The following is a 12,134-nucleotide window of genomic DNA, read 5'->3' as shown; positions in this document are numbered from 1 at the left end:
CAGCCCTTCTGATACCCTCTTATTCACATTCAGACTCTCATAAATACTTAATAGAAATAGATATGCAACTTTATTAATGCTCAAGTAAATAAAATTAAAATATCTGTGCATAACTCACCTACAGAATGGCCCAAACAAAAGTGATGGACAACAGCCAGTATTGGTGGGATGTGGTACAACTGTAGCTCTCATACATTTTTATTAGAAGTGGGAATTGGCATTCTTTTTGGTGAACTGTATGGAAGTATCTACTACAACTGAACATACAGTTTTATACCCAAGAGAAATGAAGGTACTTTGACATTTGTATCTGTCAGGTCAGGGTACAAATATGGTGTCCAGACATGGACCAATAACTTTAAATTTCCTTCCAAAATTGAACGGTGCCAAGGGGTTAAAGATAGAGAAGGGCAACTCCAGTGTGGCCTTGAAAGAACTTTACTAGGTGGAGGCAGGGTCAAAGCAGGTCTCCCCATCAAGCAGTAGAAGGTGAAGGTTTTATAGTGGTCAAAGTCACAAGCGGCTACACACCAGGTAGTTACATCAGACTGCCTCAGCAAGATCACATGACAGGGGCTTGGAAAACAGCAGTGAACTAACAGACACAGTGGTGAACTAATGGAAAGCATGAGAGCAGCCGTGATCGGCCACTGAAAGCCTATTTTCCACTTCAGACCACCTCCTGAGGCTGGCTCTTACAATTTAATGTGTTCCTCCTCTTCTGCAAAGTTCCTGAGGGCCCCAAAAGGAGGTGTCACTGTAGCGACAGATAGCATTGTTGTAGCTGGAGGCACAGACCATACAAGCAGTATAGGAAAACACAGCAGACAATCCCTACACCCAGGAAAATACCAAGACCCATCAAAATACCCTGTCAACTACTGAGTTGCCTAATCGATTCATATCAGGGCACCATTCTCAAAGGCATGCTTTCGGGGCTTGAGAAGGGGAGATTCCCATGGACCCAGCACCTCCTTTTGTTCTGGACTGTGATGAATCTGTGAGCCCACACTAGGAAGACATTGGCTGCCTCAAAGTGAAGAAAGCAGAGTAGGCCATCTGTGTACCAGGCAGCTGCTGGCAGCGGGTCTTCTTGTCTTGGAGGAGAGGGGAGGTGACTCTGGTGGTGCACTAGCCTGTGCGCGGGAAGGGGAATAATCTTGATTTGTTCCTGGACCAATTACAGCCTGTAAATCTTGGGACAACAGACTGGCAGCAAGGGCACTACCCTTTTACAGGTGTACATGCCATCTGGTCAGCATAGCTATCTGGGCTATAGTTGATGATGGAATGAAATACAGCCCATTGAACCACTCATTTATGGGCAAAGCTGTGCAAAGGGTGAGAGCTATTGCCCCTGCTACTGAGTCTACCTGGCAGAGAGTGTCATAGGCTGCTAACAAGTGCTTCTTCATGGGATTATATCAGTTTTCTGTCCCCTTCCACAGTTGAGACCAAAAATCTAGGGGGACTAGTTTCATCCTGGTCTTGCCACAAGGCCCAGCAAAGGCTATCCTTGGTGCTGCTCACATCTCCAGAAGGATTAAAACTTTCCGTATTGTGCCCAGCTCTGTCACTTGTGCAACCAACACCTTTTCTTTCTCAAAAGCTTGCTGTTGTTCGTTTAATCAAGTTCCAAGATGTACCCTTTTTACCAGTCGATAGAGTAGTCTCAAGCACTAGGTCAAATGAGGAATGAATACTTTTCAATACCCCCAAAAGACTCACAAACCCTGCACTTCCTTGGGCATTCTAGAGGTGGAGTAAGATTGTATCATATCAGTTATGGCTTCAGGCAACACAAGGTTCTTACCAGACCAGACGACCCCCAGGAATTTTACTGATGTTCATGGTCCCTGCACCTTATGTGGATTTGCAGATCATCCTCTCCCCCTTAGGTGGCTAATTAGGGTGTCCAGACACCCCTGTAACAGAGAAACATCTTCAGCAGTTAACACGACGTCTTCAATGTAATGAAACTGATGGGCAGTTGTGAGGAAGGTGAAAAGAGCCAGATCTCTAGCCACCATACCAAGGCAAATGGTGGAACTATGTAAATATCCTTGACGGAGCACTTGAAATGTCCATTGCTGCCCCCTCCCAGATAAGACAAGCTGGTCTTGGGCAGATAGGGCCAGAGGGATCTAAAGAATGCATTGGCCAGATCTAACACAGCATGATACATGCCTAGGTCTCTACTAAGGGTTTCTAACAAAGAATTTATGCTTGGAACTGCAGCATGTAGAGGAGGGATCACTATGTTAAGTTTCTTATGATCCACAGTCACACACCAGGACCCATCTGGTTTCTTCACAGGACACACAGGGCTATTAAAAGCACTGTGGGCTTCCTGGGGGATACCTATACTTTTTAATTCCAAAATAGTTTCACTAAATTCATTGTCATCCCTGCAACTTATATTGCTGGATGTCTACCAAACTTCGTGGTGAGGACAGGGTCACTGGTTGCCATGCTACATTTCGCTTCAGGACTGTCTTTACTATCCTCACTTGAAGTTGGAATTCTCCCACAGATGTGGTCAAAGTCAGTCCCATGATGGCATCCACCCATAGAATGCATTCTGGTACTGGGGAAATATAACTTGATACGGTGTAGGGAAATGGGTTCTACTGCAGGGTCAGAAGTACCTGTCATACATGGATGGACTTTCCTTCATACCCATCAATTGCCAAGGGGGCTCTTGAAACCGCTCAGGTTTTCCAAAGATAAGGGTGTACTCTTCCTGAGTATCAACCAGAGCTAGCACCCGCTGCCTGTTTCTTCTTGACCAATGACCTACAGGTGATCTTAACCCCACTCCTAGTCCCAGAGGGTAGGTGAAATCCATCTGGGGGCAAGAGGCAGTTCCCCATGTGGGGCAGTAGGACACAGAGGGTGATATTGTTGCTCAGGCTTTAGTTCCTTCCAAAGGCTAACCAAAACAACATTCAGTTACTTATCCACCTTGTGCAGTGCCATTCTGGCAACCACTAAGTTCACCCATATCTGCTTTTAGGTTACTTTCAAGAAGCCCTTGGACGGTCGTCTTGCAAGTCTCTCAGTCTTTTTTTTTTTTCTCTCTCTCTCTCTTTTTCCAAGGTTCACACCCCCTTATCTCTAGCCTTCTCAGTTTCACCCAAATCAGCTATGGCTTGTCCCACCTGGTATTACAGTGACATGTGCAAAGACCTGACCATGGAAAACCAAAAGGAAAGAACATGCTCTGCATTTCTCAAACTGAAAGAAATGAAGAAAAAATCAAGCCTCGAGTTGCAATATTGAAGAATTCTACAGGGAAAGTATTAAATAATGCAGAAAGCATCAAAAGATGATTGAAGAAATACACAGGGTCATGTACCAAAAAAAAAAACCATTTGACATTCAATGATTTCAGGAGGTAGCACATGATCAAGAACTAATGGTACTAAAGGAAGAGGTCCAAGCTGCACTGATGGCATTCGTGAAAAACAAGGCTCCAGAAATTGACAGAATACCAATTGAGACATTTCAACAAACAGCTATAGCGCTTGTGATGTTCAGTCCCCTATGTCAAGAAATTTAGAAGACAGCTACCTGGACAAATGACTGGAACATATTCATATTAGTTCCCATTCCAAAGAAAGTAATCCAACAGAATGTAGAAATTAACAACATCGTTAATATCTCCCACAAGTAAAATTTTGCTGAAGATCTTTCACAAGGGATTGTAGCAGTATGTGGACAGGAAACAGCCAGAAATTCAAGCTGGATTCAGAAGATCACACAGAATAAGGGATATCATTGCTGATGTCAGATAGATCATGGCTGAAAGCAGAGAATACCAGAAAGATGTTTACCTGCATTTTATTGACCATACAAAGGCATTTGACTGTGTGTATCATAAAAAATTATTAATAACATTGTGAAGAATGGGAATTCCAGAGCACTTAATTTTGCTCTTGAGGAAACTGTACATAGACCAAGAGGCAGCCTTTTGAACAGAACAGCAGGATACTAAGTGATTTAAGGTCAAGATATGCATGAGTTATGGTTGTGTCCTTTCACCAGACTTACCGAATCTGTATTCTGAGCAATTAATCTGAGAAGCTGGACTATATGAAGAAGAATGAGCCTTCAGGATTGGAAGAAAACTCAATCACAACCTTCGATATGCAGATGACACAACCTTGCTTGCCAAAAGTGAAGAGGAATTGAAGCAGTTACTGATGAAGATCAAAAACCACAGCCTCCAGTATGGATTATACTCCAAAATTAAAAAAAAAAAAAAAATCCTCACAACTGGACCAATTAGCAACATCATGATAAACGCAGAAAAGATTGAAGTGCCAAGGATTTCATTTGACTTGAATCCACAATCAACTTTCATGCAAGCAAAAAAGAAAACAAATGGTGCATTGTATTGGGCAAATTGGTTACAAAGGAGCTCTTTAAAATGTCATTTTAAGGACTCAGGTGAGCCTGACCTAGCCATGGTGTTTTTAATGGCCTCATATGCATGTGAAAGCTGGACAATGAATAAGGAAGAGGAAAGAAGACCAATGGCTTTGAATTAGATGTTGGCGAAGAACGCTGATTATGCCATGGACTGCCAGACATACAAATCCATCTTGAAAGGAGTACAACCAGGATCCTCCTTAGAAGCAAGGACAGTGAAACTACATCTCACTCACTTTGGACATATTGTCAGGAGGGGCCGGTCCCTGGAGAAGGACATCATGCTGGGTAGAGGGTCAGCGAAAAAGAGGAAGACCCTCCATGAGATGGCTTGATACAGGGGCTGCAACAATGGGCTCAAGCACAACAAAGATTGTGAGGATGGTGCACGACCAGGCAGTATTTTGCTCTATTGTACATAGAGCGTTGCTATGAGTCAGAACTGACTTGATGGCCCCCAACAACAACTCGTCCCTGAGATCCACTATAATCTTTTGTTTCTATGTATTTGCTTGATTCATATTAATGAGATCATGCAGTATCTGTTCTTCTGAGAGTGACTTATTTCTCTCAGCATGATGTTTTCATTATAAAAATGTGGAAAATGATATCCAGAGGTAATAAATAACCATGTGGATTTGAGTTTGCTCTCAATTGGTTCCTGACTGCAGTGTAATAAAGCAAATCTCTCTATAAAAGCTAACTTTCTTTGCTACTCACGTGGAACATTACAGTGTTTTTATGTTAAAACCAAGTTTGGAAATACAGAAAAATAGCAATGCACAGATTTTCAGAGATCTAAGAGAACTTAGGGGTCCTCTAAGTCCTACTTTTAAATCATGACAGGATTCTAGCAATGCTTGAGGCCCAAGAAGAGCAAATAGAAAGTGTCAAAACATTTGAAACACAATTTGTTTTATTTATCTTAGCTGAACACTTAAATGTTATTAACTTTGATGTGAAATGGGTGACTATATTGCACAATTCCTGGGAGGCCATAGAAAATAAAAACAGTGTCACCTAAATTTGGGAAGATGGCAGTCCTATGGACAGCTTAGTATATTGGCTTTGGTCCAAGTAAAATTTGATAATTGTGAATTGTTACAGGACACTGAAAAGTACAGATTTCTATGTTTATTAAACATCTACTTTCAACTGATATTTTTAGGTTATGCATAATAATTATGCACATCCATGGCACATTACATCTTAATGCAAATAAAGTATATGGAGCCTGTGATGGTTGGGGTATGTGTTAACTTGGCTAGGCCATGATTCTCAGTATTTTATAGTGTCCTCCATTTTATGTGTTATAAATCCTAACCTCTACATGTTAATGAGGCAGGATTGTTGTGGGGTGTATCTTGAGTTACAACCTTGCAGAAGGGGGCAACTCAATTTCCATGTCATGCCCTTCTCTAGGACGTGGCCTGCTTCTGAGGTATATATATAGGAGCCCCAACAGGGCTCTCTCTCTCTACATCTGGATTCCATGTCCAGTTCATGATTATCTAACTTCTGGTTTGGGGGACTAGAGACAGAGGCCTGCTGTCTGACCTGCCGATGCTGGGATTTGCTAGACTTAGCAGCCCTGTGGGGCTGGGGCCTATTGCCTGACCTGATCTGCCAGCTTCTGAAGGCTTCTGAGCCAGCAGCCTATGGTCTGACCTGCCTGTTTGGGCTTACTAGCCCCTGCAGCAACGTGGATTGGGAGAAGCCTAAGCCTGGCCCACAGATTTGGGACAGTGTCATACTTCAGGATACATCCTGAAGTGTTCTTTTTGCCCATGAATGCAAAGTCATCCCTCTTCAATATGTTATTCCAGGCATAGTAAACCATATGTTTGTCTGATTCAAATTGGCGAATACTAATCCATTTCAACTCACTAATGCCTGGGATGTTGATGTTTATGAATTCCGTTTCATTTTTGATTATTTCTAATTTTCCTAGATTCATACTTTGTATGTTCCATGTTCCGATTATTAATGTTTGTAGCTGTTTCTTTTCATTTTGAGTCTTGTGAGAGAGAAAAAGAAAGAGGGAAGGGGAAAGACAGAATTTTTGTTTCGAGGGTGTCTTAGTTATCTAGTGCTGCTGTAACAGAAATACCACAAGCGGATGGCTTTAGCAAACAGAAATTTATTCTATCACAGTCTAGGAGGTGTCCGAATTCAGGGTGCTAGCTTTAGCAGCAGGCTTCCTGTCTTGGTCAGCTCTAGGGGAAGGTCCTTGTCATCAATCTTCACCTGGTCAAGGAGCTTCTCAGTGCAAGGATCCCAGGTCCAAAGAGCATATTCTGCTCCTGGCACACCCTGGTGGCTTAGTGGTTAATTGCTACGGCTGCTAACCAAAAGGTCAGCAGTTCGAATCCGCCAGGCGCTCCTTACAAACTCTATAGGGCAGCTCTGCTGTGTCCTATAGGGTTGCTATTGACTTGATGGCAGTGGGTAGTAGGTATTCGGTCCCTCTCCTCTCTGTTCAACTCTCTTTTATATATAAAAAGGAATTGACTCAAGATACAACTTAATTCTGTATAGAGTCCCGATTCATTAACATAACTGCCTCTAATTCTGCCTTATTGACATCACAGAGGTGAGGATTTACAATGCATTCAATAATCACATCAGATCACAAAATGGCGGACAACCACACAATACTGGGAATCACGGGCTTGCAAAGTTGATGAATATTTTTGGGCAACACAATTCAATCCATGACAGGGGGCATCGAGTTTATATTAATGGTGGTGGAATGATTTGGAAAAGGATAGTGACAATATTTGCACAACTGGAAAAATGTAATTAATTTCATTATTTGAAAGTGTGGAAATTGTTGACTTTTTGTATGTTTTGTTATATGCAATTTCACTACTATATATATACATAAAGTGGGAGAGAAAATAGAATTGTTTCCTTTTTCTTTTTATTTATTTTTATTGTGCTTTAGATGAAGGTTTACTGAGCAAATTAGTTTCTCATTAAATAATTAACACACTGTTTTGTGACATTGGTTGCCAACTTGACAACATTCTCGCCTTCTCAATATTGGGTTCCCCATTTCCGTATGTCCAGCTTTCCTGTTCTCTGCTGTCTTCTCATCCTCGCTCCTGGGCTGGGGTGCCCATTTAGTCTCATACATGATTGAACTACAGGTATTATTGTTTGTTTTATGGGCCTGTCTAATCTCTGGCTGAAGGATAAATCTCAGGAGTGACTTCTGTACTAATTAATCAGTACAACACAAAAAATTGAGGCCAGAGGCTTTAGAGATTTAAGTCCCAAATGTCACTAAGTAAAGATAAAATGTGACCTGCCTAGTGTTCACCTACCCAAAATCAGAAGAAGAAAAATATGCTCATCTCAGGTAGGATTCTTAATTGCCAAAGTACAAGACTATAGAAGAAAAATATTTTTTTGGAACCAAATATTGGCAAATTTGTAAATGAATCATTTTATACCTACTTATTCAGTTAAATAAACTCTATACTGTAGAAAACCATAATATTTTATGGTTGAAGCTGTGTGAATTTGACTGACTTCATTTGTTTGAGTAGGTATTATATTAATTTATATTTTAACTAAAACTTATAAGTAAATCATTACTTTTTATTACTGTTCAAATGCTATCACTATAAATATGAATTTTAGATTTGTTCTAATGTTATTCCAACCATAACTGAGATATCATATTAAAAATACCGATAAGTATAAATTTGAGTTCATATGAACCACATACTATTGTATAGGAAAAAAAAAGACAATAATTGACATTTCAATTTTTATGTACGAACATAAATATTCACACACACACATATGGACACACACACATAGAAAATGAACCTTTATATTTCTCAGTTATTATTTATTATTATTCTCCCCATTTTTTCTTTTTTGGAATATTCAATTTAAAATCCAAAGAAATGCAAGTATATGCATTAAATCCTGTTTTCCCCAGTTTTATCAGTTCTCTTCAGTTTGTCTGCAGACTTATCTTTGGGTCTCAGATCAGTAATATAACGGGGTTACAGACAGTAGGAAAAGAAGAGGTGCAGTGCGGTAGAAAAGGTGAATAAAATGTGTTTCTCTCCTGTTTAGCTGTTCATTTAAAACTCAAGACCTCAGAGACCAAAACAGTGACATGATAATTTCCATTTGTTAATTTATACACACTAACGCTCATTGTTGCTGAATCCTTAAAATCGATTATATTTCAGGAAGAATCCAATGATGGCGGTTTTTTGTGGCCAGCAGAGGATTTCCCTTTACCCACCGGGAACCCAGGCCCGCGTCCTCCGGCTCTGTCTCCCCGCCCCAGATTATCGTTATTAGTTTAATGCCGTTTTGAATCTGGATGAGCTTCAGGTTTATTCAAACCTGCCGTCTAAGGTGAGACAGACAGGAGAAGACAGCACAAATGACAGACGTTAAGGATGACATCGATTTAGGATTAAAGTCCCTGAGCTTTGTGTTTCAAACACTTTAGTGTTTTTTTTTTTTTCAGTAACATAACGGTGCCTCTTTAATACTGACATTTATCTGGGCTCGTTTCTGTGGATAAAGGAGACAATTTACAGAAAGTGTTCTGCCTTAAAGATAATACTTTGCGGGTGTCTAGCAGAGTTGAACCCTGATCTGTTGTTGTCTTGATCACTTTTGTAGCCATTTAGAACAAGAACAAAACAGAATGGCTGGAGAGAATTGCTCCTCCTTGACAGAATTCCACTTCTTGGGAGTTACTAATAAGCCTGAGATCAAAGCGACCATATTCACCATGTTTCTGGTTGTTTATCTCATTATTCTTGTGGCAAATCTTGGAATGATCATTTTAATTAGAAGGGACTCCCAGCTTCAAACACCAATGTACTTTTTCCTCAGCCACCTCGCCTTCTGTGACCTCTGCTATTCCACAGCAGTTGGGCCCAAGATGCTGGTGGACCTCTTAGCCAAGGACAAGTCAATTTCCTTCTACGGCTGTGCTCTGCAATTCTTCATCTTCTGTTTCTTTGCAGATTCTGAGTGTCTCCTGCTGGCAGTGATGGCCTTTGATCGGTACAAGGCCATTAGCAACCCCTTGCTCTATACAGTCAACATGTCCAGCAGGGTGTGCTCTGCGCTCATGGCTGGGGTTTACCTCATGAGCATGGTGGATGCCTTGATACACACCACGTTAACTTTCCACTTATGTTTCTGTGGGTCAAATGAAATTAATCATTTCTTCTGTGATTTACCTCCACTTTTCCTCCTTTCTTGTTCTGATATTCAGGTCAATGAGCTGGCATTATTCACTGTTTTTGGCTTCATTGAACTGAGTACCATTTCAGGGATTCTTGTCTCTTACTGTTACGTCATTCTCTCAGTCTTAAAGATCTGCTCTGCTGAGGGAAGGTTCAAAGCTTTCTCCACCTGCACCTCTCACTTAACTGTTGTTGCAATTTTCCAGGGAACAGGACTTTTCATGTATTTCCGATCAAGTTCTGCCTACTCTCTAGATCAAGATAAAATGACCTCATTGTTTTATACCCTTGTCATCCCCATGTTAAACCCTCTGATTTACAGCCTACGGAACAAGGATGTGAAAGAGGCTCTTAAGAAACTTAAAAATAAAAGTTGGTTTTATTGAAAAATTATATATGTATTTTCTCACAGTGTTTTACTATAATATGTGGAAATCAAATTTGTTTCAACTAATTTGGTATATTCTAATAAGTATTTATATTGTACCCCACGTGTATACCCCCTACAGTCACCAGATACCCAGTGTACCATTACGTGCCTTGAGTTGAGATATATATATAGATAGATAGATATATAGATATATATAGATATAGATATTCTTTCTTTTTGGAAAACTTTCATATTTTTTCTTAGTGTGTCAAGTTTTTATTTGTTCAAACTTTTAGTCATGCATTAATTTACTTTTCCTAAAATTTATCAAATGTTGGCTAAATGCTTATTACACATGTAGGTGCTTTGAATTTTATGGTAAATTGAGTAGATTTTTATAACAATGAAACTAAGTATCTAATAGAAATTACAAACATTAATTAAATACCTTAATCATTGAAATTATTTGTTATTTATTAATAATAATGCCACGAAGTGGAAAGACTGAGCATTACAAATATAAAGCAGATTAATCAAATCTGGTGCGCATAGTTAATAAGTCCTCCACTGAAATGGAGGCATTTAGTCTGGTATCTGAACAATGAGTAGGCATTAACTGAGATGCTAGTGGTAGTAATAGTTGAACCAGCAATTGGACAGGTCTTGAAGTGAACAAGATTGTGCTATTTCTGCAGAAATTAAAGAAGGTCAACATAACTAGCTTACAGAGAGCGAAAGTTAAGTCCTTGTACTGCTGTTCTCAACTCAGTCAGTTCCTTCAGGGAACATTTCTTACCTCTTGAATCCTCTAAGCCCTGATTAAATATCCCTTTCTTTGGTTCACACACCACCATGTGCCTCAGGATATTGTTGAATCTATGACTCTATTTTCCAAATCATTGTCTCCAGTTGGGGGTTATGGAAACTCTGAGGTCAAGGACCATGCGTTGTATCTCCTTTACTCAAGTACTAACATAACATCTGAGTAAACATATAAATAAAACAAGAAATCACCTAATTTTTGTTGAGTGTTCATTACCTATAAGGCAAAACAGGAAATATCACTAAGGGTCTAGTATATGCCTTGAATATAGTTTTTGTGTCTTATGAGTAATTACATAAACAGGTGGTGAATACTAAAAGCAATGGAACTTTTATTGTTTTTGTCAGCTGTCAATTCAGCTCCAAATCATGGTAACCATAAGTACAAAGAAATACAAATTATTATTTGGAAAATAAATAAAAGACCATTTACAAGATAATTGAAAACTTCATATGGATCTACTCTATTTTTCTGATGGCAAAAGCCTTCGAACATGAGGTTGTTTCACGAAGAAGGATATGGGCATGTGCTGGGAGGATTTCACAAGAATCAAGGACACTTAAATTTTGCAGCAATTATACAAACAGAATCACATTCAGTATCTAAGACTATCTCGTTTGCACTGAAAAATGCCTTTGAATGAAAGCATTTCAGATTTCCAGGAAAGCTCAAGAAAACAATGTGATTCCTTTGCTCTCCAAGGTGACAGTTTTTATGGGATCCTGTGACACAGTAGGGTTAAGTATAAAGGTAGAGAAAAAAAAAATTAGGAGGGGTAGTGCTTATTTTGGACATAATCTCTTCTCAATTAATCCACGCTATTTTGGAAATTTTACCAATGAACTAGTTGCTATCTTAAATAGCAGCAAGGCAGGAGTGCATTTGAATCATATTAAACCTCAAGCAAAGAAGGTTTTAAGTGGGTTCCCACATCTCAGAAGGTACAAAGACACCACCTAGCTAACTCATAGTTATCCCATATGGTGATTTTTATGAATTTAAGGCAAATTTGATCTACATACCGGCCCCTATAAACAGACGTAATTATGATGATGAATTCTAATTCTAAAGAGGATATTTCAACTTCATTCATAAGCATTCAAAGCTCAATAAAAGAGAAGAGTGCCTAAATGGAATAAACTGATGTATAAAATGTATAAGGCCCCTGTGCCTAAATTCGTGCAAGTATAGGATGAATAACCCCTCATTAGGCTCATTGTTTGGGAGATTCATGATTCATCTAGGGGTTTAGACTGATGACCTGTAAGAATTT

General features: G+C 39.6%; 1 protein-coding gene across 1 annotated transcript; it reads left to right on the top strand.

The window, feature by feature from the left end:
• The first annotated feature begins 9,118 nt into the window (after positions 1-9,118).
• LOC126064085 (olfactory receptor 5W2-like) lies at positions 9,119-10,054 on the top strand. The gene has a single exon (XM_049862714.1). The coding sequence runs from the start codon at positions 9,119-9,121 to the stop codon at positions 10,052-10,054; it is 936 nt and encodes a 311-aa protein (XP_049718671.1).
• The last annotated feature ends 2,080 nt before the right edge of the window (positions 10,055-12,134 follow it).

Source organism: Elephas maximus, chromosome 20 (genome assembly GCF_024166365.1).
Source record: "Elephas maximus indicus isolate mEleMax1 chromosome 20, mEleMax1 primary haplotype, whole genome shotgun sequence".
Taxonomy (NCBI): Eukaryota; Metazoa; Chordata; class Mammalia; order Proboscidea; family Elephantidae; genus Elephas; species Elephas maximus.
This window is presented reverse-complemented; position numbering and strand designations above follow the sequence as displayed.